At 58.6% G+C, this 19,499-nt stretch overlaps 1 protein-coding gene across 1 annotated transcript; it reads left to right on the top strand.

The window, feature by feature from the left end:
* The first annotated feature begins 11,881 nt into the window (after window positions 1-11,881).
* On the top strand, window positions 11,882-18,096 carry LOC115524965 (ADP/ATP translocase 2-like). The gene is given in 11 exon segments (XM_030331832.1): window positions 11,882-11,965; window positions 12,876-12,965; window positions 13,245-13,321; window positions 13,705-13,841; window positions 14,205-14,384; window positions 17,238-17,396; window positions 17,399-17,467; window positions 17,470-17,571; window positions 17,574-17,763; window positions 17,765-17,920; window positions 17,922-18,096. Coding segments are annotated over 11 exon segments (1,419 nt in total).
* The last annotated feature ends 1,403 nt before the right edge of the window (window positions 18,097-19,499 follow it).

Here is a 19,499-nt window from a genome sequence, read left to right on the forward strand (position 1 = left end):
TAATTGTGGATGCCAAGAGCCCAGTGCTTGTAACTTCCTGGGTGTTCCGTTTGGGCTCGAATTAAGAAAGCCCATTGTCATATTTCGCCTCATTGTGCAGAAGGCACAGCGGGGAAACCGCACAAGGCAACAAACCGGGGGCCACCACGTGTCTCCACGCCACGCACCCAGTCGCTCGTGGCCCCCCGAGGGCCCCGGCGTGTGCAGCGCGGATGCTCTGTATTTCCTTCTAGCCAAGAGAAATAAAACTCCGGGGAGTCCGAGTGAACCCCAGTCAGCCGTGGCCACCTCACGTGGACCCCCGGCCGTGGGAGAAGGCGTGCTCCTCACGTGTGGAGCGCGTGCCCACCTGGCGGGCCCTGACCACACAGCGTGCCCGTGGCAGGCGGCCTGGAGACCTGGGCCCTGGAGAGGAAGGCCCCCGGGACTCGATTTCTCCCAGGCACACGTCGCATCAGTAACAACACCGTTTATGTTAGGGAATGGCTGTTTTAAATCCTTTTTCCCTGTGAATCAAAGCCAGTTCTCAGAACGCAGGGTTGGTTTCTGAACATCTGCTTGCCAACGTTCCAGTTGTCGGTTAAGGAATATCAGCCACGCCGGTGCAGACTGCGGCCCGCGTCGCCTGGAGGGAAGCAGCTGCCGGAAGTCAGAACCCTGCCGCGTGGTGGCCCAGCGAGGGGACCCTGGTGCCCGGGGCCGAGGAGCTCCCGGCGCAGGGAAACCAGCTCGTGGACTGTCGGGGGTCGTGGCCAACAGGAACCGGGTCTACCTCCTTCTGAGGAGCTGAGTACTCTGCGTAGATAACGGGTGTCGCATCTGTCTGTCTGTGTCCGTGGTCGGCATCTTGTGTGACGCATCACCAACAATAAATCCGTGTGGGAAAAACCACCGTAGCTCTGTGGCTACCTTTTCTTGGTTGGAGTGATGGCCTCACCCACCTTGTGCCTGAGGCTCTCACTCCTGAGTCAGTTCTTCTAACCCAGCTCCTCCCTCACCCACAGGGAGCACAGCTGGGCCTCTGGGGAGCAGGCCTTAACCTGACCCCCCCGCCCACACCTACGGGTGTCCCTGGTGCCCACTGGCTCAGCCCCACCCTGGCTCGACTCTCCGGGGCCCTCGTGCGCTCGTCCGCTCCCCTGCAGGCTCCCCACCTGTCCAGACTCCAGCCCTGCAGTCAGACCACCACACCCCCAACCCAAGCCCTTCTGTGGGGGACAGGACACCAGAGTCCTGTGTGGCTCTCTGCCCTTGGTCCCTGAGAATCTCTCGTCCAGTCTGTGGCCAGAGGGTCCCTCTAGATGCCAGTCAGCTCTGCCCCTCAGCTGGTCCCTCCCGCCAGGCTGTGACCCACCTCCCAGGACACCGGTCACTCCTACAAGGCCCCCGGCCCTGCCCCCAGCTGGCGGATCCCGCAGGCAGACCCACATCGGGGCCCTCCTGCCCCCACCCATGTGGCCATGCTTGCCCCAGATCGCCCTCCCCAAAGGACACCTAGCTTCCTTCAGGGACCGTGGGACACGCACAGAGAGTCTTCCTGTCAGTTCCACGGCCCCAGCCGCGTGCTGCTGACCCAGGCCTCGACCATCCGGAGCTTCCGGCGCTGCTTCCCCGGGGTCCTGTCTGCTGCACGGCTGCAGCCCACTTTCCCGGGCCCCCAGGTGTCTCCACCTCTGCCAGCCTCTGCGTGTCGAGGGTGAAGACGAGCCATCACAACGGACCCCAGTGGGACAGAAACCCTGCCCCAAGGGGATGAGCCACGTGGGCCCTAGCGTGGTTTTGCCTCCCGAGGCACCAGTCACCAAGGTGCCTCGGGAGCCGGCAAGGCCCACTCTGACTCCGTGTCCGTGGCCTCCGGCGGCTCAGGCAGGACCCTGGCCTGTTCTGTTCCTGCCGTACCCTCCCCCAGGCGCCGGTGGCCACGGTCCCCCACGGGGAGGCCTCTGGGCGCCACATACCTGGGAGAGCTGTGGGGCCAGAGGTCTTGGGGTGGGAAGGACGTCCAAAACTCCTGGGGGCCAGGTTGTCCGCGTCCCTGGACGCGCGGGGACACGCACGTACACACACTGTGCGTGCTGCACACGCCACACACGTGAAGCTGCAGACACGTGGGCTGCCCTCGTCGTACGTGCCCCCCCACGGCACGTGTGCGTGGACACACACAGCACGCACGCTGCACACATCACACGTGAGCACGCGTGTGCACGCCCACGCGCTCTCACGCCCGGTCTGCAGCAATCAGCAGAGATCCCCAGAAAGCCAAGCGTGTGCAGTGCCTTTCTGGACGGGGCCGGGAGCTGCCTTCACAGAGCCACGCCTCCCCAGAGCTGCTGAGAGACCCGGTCTCCACAGCCCTCGGGTTATGACGGGAGTTTCGCTGGTGTCCTGGCCCCAAGTGTCCGGGCTGGGGTCCTGCCTAGGCAGTCCGCGGACAGACAGCCGTGTGCTTCCCAGAGCTGAGCCACGTACGGAGGCGACGAGGGGCTTATCCCTCGAATATATAAAGGACTCCTACAAGTCAATAAAAACGGGACGTTGCCGGTCAGTGGTCAGTGTTGACTCCGAGTCCAGTTCTGACACGCGGGGGTTTTCCCCACGCCGGGCAGTTCTGTGTGACCCCGGCGGGCTGTCTGGAGGTTTGGCTACCCCTGACACCATCCGCCAGATCCCACAGGCTCAGGGCTCGGTCCCGCAAGACGTCCACTTCCGCTCTGGGTGAGCCACAAGTGCGGGCTGTCGCCTGCGCTTCTGCCCGAATGGCCGCAAGTCAGAGGTTCCCGCAGCCCCGTCTTCAGGTTCAGTGCATTTGCTCGAGTGGCTCACAGATCTCAGAAAACCAGAGAGCACCGGTTGGTTACCAAGGGTGCCAAAGGTGACGGGTCAACAGCCAGAGGAAGACATACACGGGGCGACGTCCCCAGCCAAAGGATTTCCGGGATTCGGGCCCAGCACGGTGCTGCACGGAGCGGTCCGGCCCGCCAGCCGGGATGCCCCCTGAACCCCGTCCTTCCGGGTTTTAGGAGGCTTCACCACGCACTGTGGTGGACTGAGTCACGGCCACTGGTCGCTGATGCAGCCCCGGCCGAGGCTCCCCCAGAAACCAGGGGTGGGGCTGAATCTTCCAACCCTCAATTCGGGGGGGGGTCCTCTGGCAACCAGTGCTCCTTCGGGGTTTCCCACGGTGCCCTCGTCGAGTAAGCCCAGCGGGGCTGGAAAAGGGCTGCGGGTAAGACACACGCTTCACCCTGGTGGCTGCAAGTGATTCAGGAGCCGAGGACCAGAGACCAGATGCTGTAACACAAGGTGCTCCCATGACTCTTCTCTCGGGAAACTCCAAGAGTCTTGGGGGCTGTGAGCCAGGAGCCCTGGATGAAAACCGAACGTATACAAGTATGTGTGTAAGTTATGAGTTACAACGTCACAAAAACCCAGCAGGGAGACGGGCAGGTGCAGAGCAGAGGACGCGTGTCCCCGTGGCCGATGTGCCTACGGAAAGGTACTCAGGCTTCTAAGGAGGCGAGGATGTGCGAGGCAGACCACGACGTGACAGCACCCGTCACCTGCCCCACCGGCGAAATTTGAGAAGTCCGCCCCCCGCCCCGTGCCAGTGAGCAGGCAGGGGTTAGGGAGCCCCGTACATTTCGGGCAGGAAAGCAAATGAACACATCTACTCGGGAAAGCGTTCGCACGGCCTACAAAGTTGGACGTACCGTCGCAAGCCCAGTTTTGGGTGCTCCGGGGCCCCACCCCACGTGCGGTATCTCTTCCGCCACCACGTGTGACCATTCCCCACCTGCCCGGGCTGCAGCCTAGCAGTTTAGGTCCGGAGCACCCCAGGGACTGCCTCGCCCAGAGATGCCTGGCATTCAAGGCCCGCCCGGGAGTGGCCGGTTGCCAAGCCCCGGCTGAGCCGAGTGTACACAAGCCGGGCACCCCACCTGAGGCACAAGTGTGCTCCGGACCCCCCGAGGGTCGGGCCGGGCTCCACTGCACCTGAAACCAGACCTGTTCTTGGCCACCCCTCCCCCTCGCTTTCTCCTGAGGGTGCCCCCCTTCCGAATCGGGCGCACCCCCGCGTCGGGCTCTGCTGCTCAGGAGTCCCAACCGGGGATGACGTGCCCCCCCCAAATGCCACAATTCCACCCCCAACTATGTGCCCCCCCAAGCGTGTGCACATCTGTCAGGAGCACGTGCGAGTGCTTACGAATGCACAAGGGGACCAGCGGAAATGCCGGTCAGCCCGGGGGTGGGCGCGGTCCAGCTTAGCAGGAGAGGACCTGTGGCAGATGGCAGTGACCTCGGGGGTGGTATCGGAGGTGAACTCGTGGCCCCCCCAGCATGTCAGAGCAGGACCTTGTTTGGAGATGTAATTACTGTTACGCTGGGGTGGTTCTGGAGGACATTTGAGCCCATGAGCGTTTCCGTGGCCCCACGCACTCGACAGCACAAGTGGGTGTCATTGCACATGTGAAGTGGTGTCCTACGTGGGAAAGACATTTAACGGGACGTAACTAGTTAACTTGAGGTCATAGGAAGGAGGTCCGTGTAACCCACCGTGTCTGGTGACCCTGCAGGGGGAGGAGAGAGACGGAGATGCAGACGCGCAGGGAGAAGGCCATGTGACCACAAAGGGACAGTATGGAGCGATGTGGCCCGAGACCAGAGGTCACTACCAGAAGCCAGGAGAGGAACATGGGATAGAGGAACTCTCTCTCAGGGCCCTGGGGAAGGGACAGCCCTGCCAATAGCTTGCCTTCAAACTTGGACTCTAGGACAGTGAGAGAGTATGTTTCTGTTGTTTTAGGCCACCCGGCCCTGGCTGTTCTGTGACAGCAGCCCCAGGGAACTAGAATAGGTGGTGGGTTTGCCCAGCATGGGAACTCGGGTTCCCTGTCACCACATGCTGGGGTCCACCTCGCCGGTCTTCTCCTCTGCCTGTCCCTCTGTCTAGAACAATCTCCTTTCCACTCCCATCCCCCACTTTCTAACCACCGAACCCTCACACCATCCCTGCTTCTCTTGGACATCACCTCTAGAAGTCTGCTCTAACCCCTGCTCCTGGGCTCAGCCCTGGTACTGCTTCTTAAACCCCTCCACTCTCCCCAGCTGGCCCCAGCAGGCGCCCCATGGAAGGGGAGTGCTGTCTCTCGCTTCAGTGGGCTGGGAGCTCCCCTGGGAGCAAGGACTGAGGAGTCGGTCTTATCATTTCTGCCAATGTCTTGAATAGGCCCCGTGCATGGTTCATAGTGGCACTTAATATATATTTACACAAAAATGAGTTAATGGGTGGGCATTTACATGAACGGGTGGATGAACGGATAGGCGGGGATTTGGTGAATGGGTAGATGGATGAACAGAAGGATAGGTGGAAGAAGGGGAGAAAGGAAGGAAGAAGGAGTAAAGGAATGGATGGGAGGGTGGGTGGGTGGGTGGATGATGAATGGATAGATGATGGAGGAATGGATAGATGAATATGCAGATGGGTGATTGATGGGCAGGTGGTTGGGTTGTTGGATAGTGAATGGATGGATGGATGGATGGATGGTGGATGAATGGACAGACGGATGGATGGATGGTTGGTTGGATGGATGGATGGATGGATGATGGATGGATGGAGGAGTACTTGGATGGATGAGCAGGTAGGTGAATGGATGGATGGATGGATGATGGGTGAACGGACGGACAATGGATGGATGGATGGTTGGTTGGATGGGTGGATGGATGGTGGATGGATGGATGGGTGAATGGTTGGATGGATGGATGATGGATGGATGGAGGAGTACTTGGGTGGATGAGCAGGTAGGTGAATGGATGGATGGATGGATGATGGGTGAATGGACGGACAATGGATGGATGGATAGTTGGATGATGGATGGATGGGTGGATGGGTGGATGGATGGATGATGGATGAATGGACGGAAGATGGATGGATGATGGATGGATGGTTGGATGGGTGGATGGATGGTAGATGGATGGATGATGGATGGATGGGGGGATGGATGGTGGATGAATGGATGGACGATGGATGGATGGATGGATGGTTAGTTGGGTGGGTGGATGGATGGATGGATGGGTGAATGGTTGGATGGATGAATGATGACGGATGGAGGAGTACTTGGAGGGATGAGCAGGTAGGTGGATAGATGGATGGATGGGTGGTGGATGGATAGATGGATGGTGGATGGATGGATGGAAGGTAGATGGTTGGATGGGTGGATGGATGGTGAATGGTTGGATGGATAGGTGATGGATGGATGGAGGAGTACTTGGATGGATGAGCAGGTAGATGGATGGATGGATGGATGGATGGGTGGATGGATGGATGGATGGATGATGGGTGAATGGATGGACAATGGATGGATGGATGGATGGTGGATAGATGGATGGTAGATGGATAGTGGGTGCATGGGTGGTTGGATGGGTGAATTATTGGATGAATGGATGATGGATGGATGGAAGAGTACTTGGATGGATGAGCAGGTAGGTGGATAGATGGATGGATGGATGGTGGATGGATAGATGGATGGTGGTGGATGGATGGAAGGTGCATGGTTGGATGGGTGGATGGATGGTGAATGGTTGGATGGATAGGTGATGGATGGATGGAGGAGTACTTGGACGGATGAGCAGGTCGGTGGATGGATGGGAGCATAGGTGCTGGACGGGAGTATGAATGAGTGAAAGGTCCTGTATTACACCTAAAAGTCTGTCGTTCTGGTCCAATCTCAAATCCCTGCTGTGGGACTTGACAGGAATGCTATATTTAGCATTTATTCTTCGAGGACATGGCACTCTTTAATACAAGTGAAATTAACCTCCAAACCCTGAAGCCATGTTCTCTCCCCACACTAACCTCCTGCAGAAAGCAAGCTCCCTGGGAGGGAAGAGCCTGCCCCTGCCCCATATCCTGTCTACGCAGGTCTCAGTCCCTGTGTCCACGCTGCACTTTACCATCGGATTTATGCTCTTCACCAAGTGACCTTTAGACACAAAGTCTGGCTGTTAAAGCCCAGAAAAGCCATGTGATTTTTCCTTTGAGAGAAGCATTTTAATAAAGTTTCTGTATCCGTGAAATAGGTGATTTACGGAGTAAATGGATTCTCCGTGTTTGGCTTTTCTTGTATTTATTCCACAATCCCGCTTTAATCTCTGTAGACGCATCTGACCAGCCAAAGTTCGCGGCTTTTACCTGCTTCCTGATCACTGACAGCAGAAAAAGAGGTTGCCTTTTTTGAGATACAGCTAATTAGTAAGTCCTGTGCGCCGCTGTCCCCATGGAAGACACTGCCCGCTGCCCTCTTCTTCCCAAAGACCCCTGGGTCACAACCGCAGCGCAAAGCCTGGGGCACCCGCCCGCCCCGCAGAGCAGGGTCCTAAAACCCAGCCCACCTGACTGCACAGAGAAGGCTCACCCCAGGGCTGGGAAAACAAAAAAAAGCCAGCGGCTCCCCCACCTGTGTCTGCAGGTGGGGGCGGGGGGTTGCCTGGACTCCCCCCCACCCAGCTTCCCGGTGCGGAGTTGGCTGGGCGGGGGAGCAGTCCCCTCATCCAAGCTCGAGAGCCATGGCCTTCTTTCAACTGCCTTTTTGGTGTCCTTACACAGAATGGAAACGGCAGAATATTTCAATTTAGTGAGTCTGGCTTCATTCTTCATTTTAACAAAACAGAAAATACGAGTCAGTGCACCTGAGAACAGGGCAAGTTCCACTGTGTGGAACATGTGCTTCAGGTGTGTGCACGTGAGAGCGAGAGAGCGAGAGAGGATCAGAGACAGAGAGAGATGGAGAGACACAGAGACAGAGCAGGGGAAGGGGTGGCGAGGCAGGAGGAAGGGGCGGGGAGAAGGAGAGAGGGAGACACGAATTTTCAGGTCAGGTTGAAGACTCGGGGCCCTGCACCCCCTCCGCAGGGCGGGCAACCACTTGATCACCCCAGGCCCCACTCCGCCCCTCGGCCCAAGCTGGCAGGTTGGGAAGGGGAAGGCCCAGGGCAGGCAAGTCTGAGAAGGGACTGGGTCCCGAGGGGTGGGGGTGGCCAAGAGGGGGATTTGAGGACAGCAGACTGCCCTCGTTGTCCGGGTACACGACAGAAAGGCAACGGAGCCCCGGTGGACTGGGGGGGTGGTGCTGAGTTACCCCCGTTTCCCTGGGCAGAAGGCCTCCCAGCCTTTAGTGTAGGAATATGCACCGCTGTCTGCAGCAGGAATCAAGGGCCCTGGGGCCACAGGTCACAGACACCTGCACGCACTGGCCAGGGGTCGACAGGTGAGGGGAATGGGTGCAGAGCAGAGCAGAGGCTGCTGATGTTAGAGAACCGTTCAGTCACATAGAAATGCAGCCTGGTGTCGACCGGTACCTGTGTCTCCGGGGAGGGAAGCCAGAACCTCAGACTCCTAAGCGAGTGTAGGACGCTGTGTCAGTCAGGATCCTTGGTAGGATCTGTCACCTCCACCCAACTAGAGGACCCGGGGTCACTCACAGAGGCCCCCGGGAACGGCAGGTCTGTGCAGGGGACACGGGAGCTGGCCTAGGGGCAGGCCTCCCCACCACCCCTGCCCTGGCGCCCAGCCAGCCTCCCACAGCCACCGCCAGAGCCAAGATCGCAGCGGAGGCTGGCTAGCCGTGGTGCACATCCTGGGCACCCCACAGGAAGTCACGCGGGGACGGCAATGCCCCCACGGCCATCCACCCCGCGCTGGCTGCGGCATAGCCCAGAAAGGGCAGAGTCCCTTTCTTGTGGCTTCACTTGGTCTGTTACAAAGCCGTGAGTCTGACACCCAGGGGAACTTGCTCAGAAACTCAGACTCTGAGTCTCCCCAGGCTCCAGTCTTCCAGCAACGTACGAGGGACCAAAGACATCCCTCCTGTTCCTCCCGGCTTCCCCCTGCTCTCCCCGAGGGGCTTAGACTACCACGGGACCCTCATGACACTGGGAACTTCTGCCCTGAGCAGGCCCCTGCTCTCGAGGGGGTGGCGTTTTCCAGGAAGGCTGCCCCCCTGGGGACGGCTGCCTCAGGTGTCCCTCCAAGCACACAGGGTGAACAGAAGGCATGGGAAAAAATAGCACAAACGCTATTTGCTTAGAAGCCTGGCTTTTCCAAACAGAATGCAAAGGACTTCTGTTTCTAGAACTGAACTTTAAAAACCCAGCCAGTATTGACTTATGCACTAAATGTATTTGTCTAGAATCTAAATAATTTTACTTATTCCAGGAGCTAAATTCCTCTCTCTTCAAGTTATCAGTCGTGTGGATGAAGGTCCGGCAGACGCTTCGTCGGGTTCAAACCAGAACGCCTCCGCCCTGGGGCCTCACTGCACGCTCCTTCCCCGTCTGGATCAAAGGCTAATATTTGGAGAGGCTTTTCGACAAACGCATTCAAAGGCGGGTTACAATCCACCAGCTATTAAACATTCGGATATCCGTTAAGCCTTTTTCACACAAGAAACTTCAATCGAAGATTCTAAAAAGTTCTATTATACACAAAATGATCATTTTAAAAGCTGAGAAGGAAAAGGTGATAGTCACCTACAGATCCATTCCAGAAGGCGGCAAACTAACTCTTCCGGCCGCGGGGGGGGGGGGGGGGGGGGGGGGGGGGGCTCTGGGGTCTGTGCGCCGAGGGGGACGCACCGCAGGGGAGGACGGGCCTCTTCCACTCCCTCTGCTCCCTCACCGTGCCCGGGCAGCTGTCAGAAGCCTTACGGGAGCTGAACCCTAGCAAGGGGCCCGACAGGTGGGGGCGTGGGTCCCGGCCCCAGGACGACGCTCTGCAGGCCACCGGCTCCTGGGAGGGTGTTTCCAGCACGTAGAAGGGGTGGGCTTTTAATCCAGTGAGTAGCTTTCTGACGGCTCCGCGCGACTTTCTAGCTGGAGATGCAAATAGATCGAAACTACCAGCTGAGCTGTCCTGCTGACCACGGCCAGGGGCTGCCGCTGCCCCATGGGTCCCGGCGACGCAGCCTCGGCAGGCCAGGGGTGTGTGCAAGAAGCCGGCCCCGGGGCTGCTGTGCCATAGGTGCGCTCACTTGCTCCCGTCCCCTTCCCTGCGCCTCCCTCCCGGGGCAGACGCAAGGCCACTGCCTGTCTGGTGAGGGGAGTTAGCCTCCCCCACACACGCCGGCCCGCCACCGCCGAGGCCAGCTTCTCTCCACGCAGCCAGAGCCCCCGGGGGCCGGCACCCCACCTCCTGGGCACCTGCCCCCAACTCCGTGCCCCTCGGCCCTGCCTCCCACCTCCCACCCCAGCCCCTCCTCGCCCTAAGCAGTGGCTCTGAGGCCTGTGGGGACGTCCACAGGCGGAGGGATGCCTGACCCCCAACCCCCAGCAGGCCCAGGCCGGGCGGACATGGGTTTGGGGGTCCCACTCCACGCTAACAGGTATTTAGCCAGTATTTTGGCCGTACGCTGCAACACAGAGGGACCTGCGTCTGGACACTGTGCCCTACTTAGGAAATCTCTCCTCGCTGAGAGACAGGAGTTAGCAAGCCTGAAATTACTTTGTGCGTGTTCTCGAACCGAGCAAGCAGCAGATAATCAGAACCCGCTGCATCATTTGCGGGCGGAGCACAAAATGAGCCTCCAGGGGCCCTTTTCTTTTTTTTTTTTTTTCAACGTTTATTTATTTTTCAGACAGAGAGAGACAGAGCATGAACGGGGGAGGGGCAGAGAGAGAGGGAGACACAGAATCGGAAACAGGCTCCAGGCTCTGAGCCATCAGCCCAGAGCCTGACGCCGGGCTCGAACTCACGGACCGCGAGACCGTGACCTGACTGAAGTCGGATGCTTAACCGACTGCGCCACCCAGGCGCCCCTCCAGGGGCCCTTTTCAAAGCTCATTAAAGGGTCTCAGGGTGGCGGCCGTGGAGCTCTGAACGAAGTCCCCACAGAGCGCGAGGCCCTGGGGTAGGAGGGTGTCGCCTCGGGAGACAGAAGCAGCAGAGAGAGAGAGAGGCTGCAGGGAACGGATGGGCTGGGTGCCTGGGGGGTGGTGCAGGGTAGCCCTCAGCTCTGTTCCCAGACAGCCCGGGGTCTAACATCCACCTGCCACGGGGTGGGGGTGGGGGGGGTTGGCTCCGGAGCTGAGACCAAGGAAGTGCCAGGAGGCTGGGCCACGTGAGAGCCGCAGGGCCAGGGCGCACCCCGACGGCAGGGCTGCGGGAAGGACCCAAGCCGGCCCGAAGGTTCCCACAGGCCAGGTTGGCCACAGTCCGTGCAAAGCTGACAATGCCGGTAGTGGCCCGGAGCCCCCCGTCCCAGCTCCGGCTGCCACAGGGAAGTGCCTTAGACTGGGGAGTCTGCAGACACATTTGTTCCTCACGGTTCTGAGAGCAGGGCCTCCAGGCGCCACCCTCACTCACGTGGGCGGAGCGCACGCTCCGGCCTCTCTCCTACGGGGGCGCCGATCCCACCCTGGGGCCCACCCCGGGAACCCCGTCCCACCCACGCGCCTCCGGAAGGCCCGCCTCCTGACCATCACAGCGAGAGTCAGGGCTGTGGCACATGAATCCGGGGGACACACCTGTTCAAGCCCTGGCACCACTGAACAAAACAAGTGCCCACAAGTCCACAACAGAGGGAAGGCGGGGCAAGCTCCTCCTTTGGCAGAGGGCTGGGGACAGTAGAACCCGAGGCCAACGCCAGGGCCAGCGATCGTGCCGTAGGCAGGACCCCCAGGGTCGTTAAGTCAGCAGGCAGGTCCTCACAAGGTACCGAAGCGGGAAGTGGTAACTTTGCGGTAGAGAAGCCGCAGACGCCGGGTCACCGAGCGGTCAGGATGACACAACGAGCGCCTGGCCACGACGCTCCCAAGTGGGGCCCGGCAGGGCTTCGGCAAGACCGCCAGGGAACAGCAGACGGGCCCAGGCTGGGACACGTACCTCACCATGGCCGATGCCCCCAAACGTGCGGAGGACGAGGCTCCGCCCCCGGGGGAGACCCAAGAGACACTGAACGCGGTTGTGCCCTGGGTCAGGTCCCGGCCCGGAAAAGGAGGGCAGGGCAGGCTGCAGAGACCGGTCTCCCGGCCGCTGCCGTCGGGGAGCCGCTGTGGGCCACTCTGTCTTCCATCGCGTTTTGTAACGTATTTTGTAAGTAATGATTTCAGAGTGAAAAGCTGGACAATAAAACCATTAAAACAAAGATCTTCTCTGGTCCTCTGAGTCCATCCCACTGAGGACACAGTGCCATGCTCCGTGTCACTGGGACAATTCACTTCTCTCGCTCAGTCTCCCCGCCTCCCACCACACCCGTTAGTGGTGGAGTGGGGCCCCCAAATCCACGTCTGCCAAGAACCTCAGAGCAGGGCCTCGTCTGGTAACATGGGACCGCGCTGGAGCCGGCTGTGCCCTGGCCGACCCCCCACCCCCCCGCCCCTGGCATCCTCGCGGGAGGAAGAGGGACACGCAGACACCTGGTGGAGACAGGTAGAGAAGGGTTGACACAGCCACAAGCAGGGACACCTAGGATGCCAGCAGCCCCAGGAGCGGGAGGGAGGCCCCCAGGGGTTTGCCCTCAGAGCCCCCGCAGCCAACGTGCCCACTCCCCACTCCGTGGCCGTGGACTCTGGCCTCCAGGACTCAAGGGACCAGATTCCTCTTATTCTAAGCCTTGCAATCTGTAGACGCTCCGGGGACAGCTCACTTCGCCGACGTCCACACTAGCATCGGCCTGCTTCCTTCTCTCTGATTCTACGTGTGTGGACCTCCCGCAGAGGCCCGGCCCGCCAGCCCTGCCTCACCTCCCACGTGGCCGCTCCCCCAGACGTTTCGCTTCCCTGTAACTGGATGAACACTAGGTGCGTTAACACCTTCTGTTTTCACTTCGGTTCACTCTCAGGAGACAGCTGCCTGCTCCTTCCACAGCCGTCCTTCCCTCCAGCATCTGGACGTCGCCGGCGCTCTCCTGCACTTGGACGTTCCGGCCGTCTCCGATCCTCACTGCTACGAACACCGCCACAGCGAGTGCCCTGTAGCGCAGGACAGATGCCAGCATGGCCAGCCTTGGGGCTGCGGGGACAGTTTGGTGGCCGCAGCCACGGCCCCTCCCCAGGGCAGCAGCATGCCCCGCGACCTGTTTTCTCATGACATGCCTTGGAGGGCACCAGAGCACTGCCCTCGGTGCCCTCAGCGGTGGGAACCTGCTTTTGCACGTGAGGTCTGCTTGCCCACGTCTGGGGCGCTGCAGGGGTGGGGCGGGGCGTTGTCATGAGCGGTGGACATGTCTGAAGCCCAGAACCCGTCTCCGCAGCCCGGGGCTGAATTCAGTCTGGTTACAGATGTTTACCTGCGTGGCGTGTCGCTTGAAAGGAAAACCCTCCAACAGCAGTAAGCAGATGGGCATAAACTGCCCGCCCCGAGGGCCCCCAAGGCCACTCTGAGCTGGGTCAGTCCCTGGAGGGGCCAGGCAGGGACGTGCACGGGACCCCTGCCCAGCCGCCACCAAAGCACCCAGCGCTCACTGGCCCAGCTTGCCTGACACACGGCCCCTCCTGCCTATCCTCACCCCGGGTCTCGGGCACCACGTCTGGGACAAGCCACGTCTGAGTTCCCGACTCTCTACCCCCATCACAGATGCGCTGTCACCTTCCTGGCTTCTGTGGTTTCTTCCTCTCGGTGTGACTGCTGCTGTAGGTGCGTAGCCACCCATGGTGCCACGTGGGCACAGCTGGGGGACCCTTCTCCTCCCTGACTGGCCCCTGAGTCTGCAGGTGCATGGGGGCGCTGCTGACCACGCTGGTGCTCCGTCTGCTCCGGTCCAGCCCAGCTCCTGCGGCTCCGGGACCTGAGACACAGCCCATGTTGGGGCCTCCCGCCTGTGGGAAGCCCCGGGACTCGGCAGCCACAGGCATATCCACCCCTTCTAGGTGGCTTGGTCTCTAGAGAGGCAGGACCCTGTGCCCTCCCGAGGCACCCCTAGCCCTGCTCTCCTGCCTGGGGAGGACTCGCACATCACCAGTTCCCCCTTCCTTCCTTCCTTCCTTCCAGATCCTCGCGTATCCACCATCCAGCCCTTCACACACTAGGGGGTGGCAGGCGGCACGAGCTCTGCTCAAGGGGCGTCGGTGGCCCGGCCCCCAGCCCCAGAGGCTTCTTGCTTCAGTTTCCTTGTGTGCAAGTCGCTCCAACGTGGGTAAGTTGTGGGCACTGAACAGAATCGATGCGTGTTGTTCTCAGGACGGCGCCTTCACGTGGCGTCTCTTCCTTCCAGACCAGCGGACAGGAATGTCGGGTGCCCTGGGGCCGAACCTCAAGTTAAGAGCACCACCTCCGAGGCCCTGCTCCACGCGTGCACCTGGCGTGGTTTCCGAGGGTCCGCCGGTGCCCCTCGCCCGTGGCAGCGTGCCCGTGCTCCCGGGAGGCCCGGTGCCCTGGCGCCTGGGCTTACCACGTGGGAGGTCCAGAGCGGTCATTACCACTCGTGACCAAGGGGCAATTACACCAGCAATCAGAGCCCAGGCTGGGAGTCGGGGAAATGTCAGCATGGGAGACAAGGAAGCTCGATCAAGCATCAGGCACAGCCTCCGGCTGACTTCTTCCTGCCACTAAAAAAGCTGTTTCCATGAGCCAGTCGGCTTTCAGACGTTGTTTGGCGGCCCGTGTGTTCCAGAGAATAGAATCCGTTATTTGTTCAAGACGGGTTTCCTGAGGTAACCGCAAACCCCAATATTGACACTAAGTCGTATTAAAAGCGTTGTGGGAAGGCCAGCCTGGCTTTTTGTAAGATAATAATAGTGCTCGTGTGTTCTAAGACTGAAACCTGTAATCTTGTTGATTTTCCACCGGGAAATGGGGCCGTTGATGAGGCCTAACCCTGGGGACCGTCAGCGCTGCCCCGGGGGCAGTGGAATCAAGGGACCCCTCCCCCCACCCAGCTCCCGACACCTGAACAGGCCAAACTTCCTCCTGAGACCTCCTAGCAAGACACTGGACCGCCCTTTCTCCTGAGACCCTCCTGGGGTGACACTGGACCTCCCCTTTCCGACACCAGCCCCCTCCAACAGAGGCTGGGGAGCATCTCCAGGGACCAGTGTGCACTCAAGTGTCAGGGATGCAGAGGGACACACAGTCCTGGCTTGGCCTGCATCTCCCCCCTTCCCACGACCTCATGTGCCCCCGGCATTTCCTCCGACCCTCAAAACAACAGGGATTAATTACGGAGACACACCGGGGGGATTTGCAACAGAACTGAGGGCTGCTATGGAAGGAATCGTTTTCTGCAAGTTCGTCTGTTGAAGCCCTGACTCCTAACCCCTTAGAACGTGACTGTGTTTGGACGTCAGGTCTACAGAGGATGACCCGTGTCCTCCTAGGAAGACGAGAGCCGGACACAGACACGCGTGGGGACAGCCAGGTGAGGACACAGAGTCGGCACATACAGGCCAAGCAGAGAGGCCTCAGGAGGAACCCGCTCTGCCCCCACCCGCGTCCCAGCCTCCCAGCCTCCCAGCCTCCAGCACCGCGAGAAGTAAATGTCTGACGGCTAAGCCGCCCACCTGTGGGACCCAGTTACGGCAGCCACGAGAACTCACTCAGAGCCCAGGGCCTGGCCCTCCCCTCTCTTACCCCAGCCCACCCGACACCTCGCACACGGGCGTTCTAACCAGCGAAGATGACGGGGGTGGTCCACGCAACGTGGCCACTCCTCCGTGCCAGGCACTACTCCGGGGGCCTCTGATCCTTACCCTTCCTGACCGCTCTGCCGTGGGCGCACTATGCTGACCACATGAAGGAGAGCGCCAGGGAGCCCACGCCTCACCTGAGAACGGGGGCCACCTTCCGGGCTCCCCGGCTGTGGCCGCCTGACTTTCTGAGATAACGCGAAGAAACCCACTCGATCCCAGAGAAGATGCGCAGAGCTGGGCCCCTACCCCAAACTGCCTCCGGCAGCTGTTCTCTCTAAGGCGTGCACCTAGGTGGCGCCTCAACTGCAGCTTCCAACTTCCCGGACCCGGCAGCCCACCGACAGGATCTTGTTTTTACTGGACGAGCCCCGCAGAGTGGGTCTCCGATACACCGAGACCCGGTGATCCGCGGCGGGGGCTGCTCCTTAGCTCAGAAACACCGCAAGCACAGCACGGCCCGGGACCCGGAACAGCCACAGCTCCTGCTCCCGAGGCCGCTTATTCTCCACGATCAGGGAAACAGAAAGGAAAACGGCCCCCACTCAAGGGACAGCATCTCACCCGTCAGACCGGCAGAACTCCACAGGTCGGACACTGTCCTCTGCTGGCACAGCTACAGAGAAACAGGTTTCCTCAGCCTTTGCCGGCAGGATACCAGCAGCCTGCCACCCGAGGGGAGGCGCCGGGCAGCCGCTGGAGAAGCGTCCCCACGTCCATCGTTTGAATCGACAGTTCCCGTCCAAGGATCTACCTCAAAAACACACTGGCAAATTAAGACATGGAAAAACGTATGTTCGCGGTCACGCGTTATAGTCCAAGTTTTCACAGCTAAAGGCTAGAAACAACTCAGGTGTCTGTTAACAGGGAGGTAGTTGAATAAACTGTTGTACCCCCAAAACGGAGAAGTGTGCCTGCACAAAGATAGAAGAAAGAGATCTATTTGCCACGTGGGGTTTTCTCCAGGACACGCAAAAGATTGTAAAACTCAATGGAACTTCCAGAAATGAAAAATAGAACATCTGAAATTGAAAATTCACAGGATAAGCTTAACAACAGTTTGGAAAATACAAAAAAGAGTCAGTGAACCCGGATACGTAACATTAGAAAGGGTCCAAACCTAAGCATGGGAAGGGGGAAAAACTGAAAAACTAAACAGACCTTCCTCACCATCGAACAGCGTCAAGCTGTCTGATACACACACAGCTGGACTCCAAAGAGGAGGCAGACCAAATATTTAAAGGCTTCTTGGCTGCACATTTGCAAACTTGATGAGACTCCCGAAGTAAAGGAGTTCGGTAAGCACCCAGCGGGACAGACAAGAGGAACCACGCTACAGCACGTCACCGACGAATTGCTAAAGAAGCAATGGCTTTAAAAAAATTCTAAAACCAGCCAGAGAAAAGGGACACACTCTAGGCAGAGAAACAGGACCAGAAATAACTGTGAATTTCTCATCAGAAACAGCACAGGCCAGAAGGTACTGCAACAGTGTGCTTCCACACGCTGAAGAAAACACGCGTGTCAACCCGGGACTCTACAATTACTGAAAATACCTTTCCAAAAAACGAAGGCAGCCCAGGGGCCCGGAGTTCCAGCCGGTTCCTACCACATTCCCCCAGTCACCTGCCTCCTCTTTCCTTGGAACGTGACAGAAGCCACGGTGTCCTTCGCGGGTGCAGCGCCCGAGACCATCTCCGAGACCACGACAGTGCCCGTCGAGCGGGTCAAGCTGCCGCCGCAGGTGCAGGGTGCCAGCAAGCACATCGCCACAGACAGCGATGCAAGGGCATCACAGGCTGTGAGGTTCGTGTCCCCAAGGAGCAGGGGGTCCTGTCCTCCCGGCGTGGTCACCGGCCAACGTCGTCAGATACTTCCCCACCCAGGCTCTCGACTTCGCCTTCAAAGATAAACACAAGCGGGTCTTCCCGGGTGGTGTGGACCACAGAGCCCAGTTCGGCGCTACTTTGCAGGGCATCTGGCATCAGGTGGTGCCGCTGGGGCCACATCCCCATGTCTTGTGTATCCTCTGGATTTTGTTCGTACCCGTCTGGCAGCTGATGCAGGCAAAGCTGGACCGGAGAGGGAACCCAGGGGCCTCGACGACTGCCTGGGTGAGACCTACAAATCCGATGGGATGGAGGGCCTGCGCTGTGGAGGGTGTTCTCGTGTCCCGAGCTGCCTACCTCAGCGTCTGTGCCGCTGCAAAGGGGTCGCTCCCAGGTCCCGAGAATACACACACGTTCCTCAGCCGGATGACGGCACGACCCGTCACAGCGGCTGCGGGGCTGACTTCCATCTGTTTGACGCTGTTCGTCGGACATCGGGTCCACAGGCTCGCTTCGCTGCCCGAGCAGGACACCCCGCAAGGAAGGAGGCAAAGCTTTCTACAAGGGGGCTAGTCCAGCGTGCTCAGATGCATGGGGCGCTTCTGCGCTTGTCTCGTGTGACGAGTCGAGAAGCTCGTGCAACTTACGCTAGTGTTTCCCCCTGTGAACAGGCATGTTGTATCACAGAACATCTCTTGAGGATTCTTGACAGACTGTTGGCCCTCTATTTATCAACGATAACTACTGGTTGGAAATGGAAAGCAATGATGTTTGTCTGACCCTCTTATCTCTTAAGGCCATTTCTATGATGGTGGGACTCCATTGTATTTTTTTATTTCAGTCACTCCTGAAAAATGAAGGCAGGTTAAAAGTATTTTCATTCAAAAATGGTTGACACAATTCACCGCCACTGGATCTACGTCGTAAGAAGTGCTTTAAAAAAGCCACGGAAGCAAAGGAGTAAAGAGCAGCTAGAAATCAAGACACGCACAAAGGAGCCGAGAGAGCAGGTGGGTGCATGTGAACTGATGTCAAGTACATCTGTGCTCCTGCTTAACTTACTCAAAGTACAGCTGACCGTTTAAAGCAAAAAGGACGATGTTATCGTGGACTTGACGGCATACGTAGAAGTGAAACGTATGACAAGTTAGAAGGAAGCAACAGGAGAACAGAATAGAACTTTGTTGTCCAAAGTTGTTACGGCCCATAGCAACTTTTTTCCTTTTTTCCAGCGACGTCTTCTGAGACACCAATAATAAAATAGCAAAAAGAAACTACACCAAAATGAAAAAGCTTCTGCACGGGGAAGGACACAGTCAACAAAACTAAAAGACAACCTACAGAATGGGAGAAGATATGTGCCAATGACATAGCCAATAAAGGGTTCGTGATCCAAAATACATAAAAGAACCTAATACGACTCAATACTCAAAACACAAAATTTCCAACTAAAAAATGGGCAGAAGACATGAACAGATATTTCTCCAAACACAGAGATGACCAACAGACACACGAAAAGATGTTCAACATTCCTCATCATCAAGGAAATGCAAATCAAAACCACAATGAGGCAGCACCTCACACTCCTCAGAATGGCTAAAATCAAAAACAGAAGAAACAACCAGTGTTGGTGAGAATGTGGATAAAAAGGAACCCTCGTGCACTGTTGGTGGGAATGCAAGCTGGTGCAGCCACTGTGAACAGTACGGCGGCTCCTCAAAAAGTTAAAAATAAGGGCACCTGGGGGGCACAGTCAGTTAAGCGTCTGACTGTTGATATTTGCTCGGTCATGATCTCACGGTTCGTGCGACCGAGCCCCGTGTCAGGCTCCGCTCGGTCACCCTGGACTCACCTTTGAGGGGCCCTGGGAATGAACAACAGCCTCACCTTGCAGGAGAATGGTTAGCTTTCAAGGGTCCCTAACCAGACACCCACGCGCAACACGTGAGTATCCCACCACCCACCAGCAGCAGGAGGGCTAACCCTAGACACAAGAGCTCCTATAAGGAACTGACAGTGGGATACGTCTCATGGGTGGGAAGGAAAGTCCTGTGG

The sequence above is a fragment of the Lynx canadensis genome, chromosome A1 (genome assembly GCF_007474595.2).
Source record: "Lynx canadensis isolate LIC74 chromosome A1, mLynCan4.pri.v2, whole genome shotgun sequence".
Taxonomy (NCBI): Eukaryota; Metazoa; Chordata; class Mammalia; order Carnivora; family Felidae; genus Lynx; species Lynx canadensis.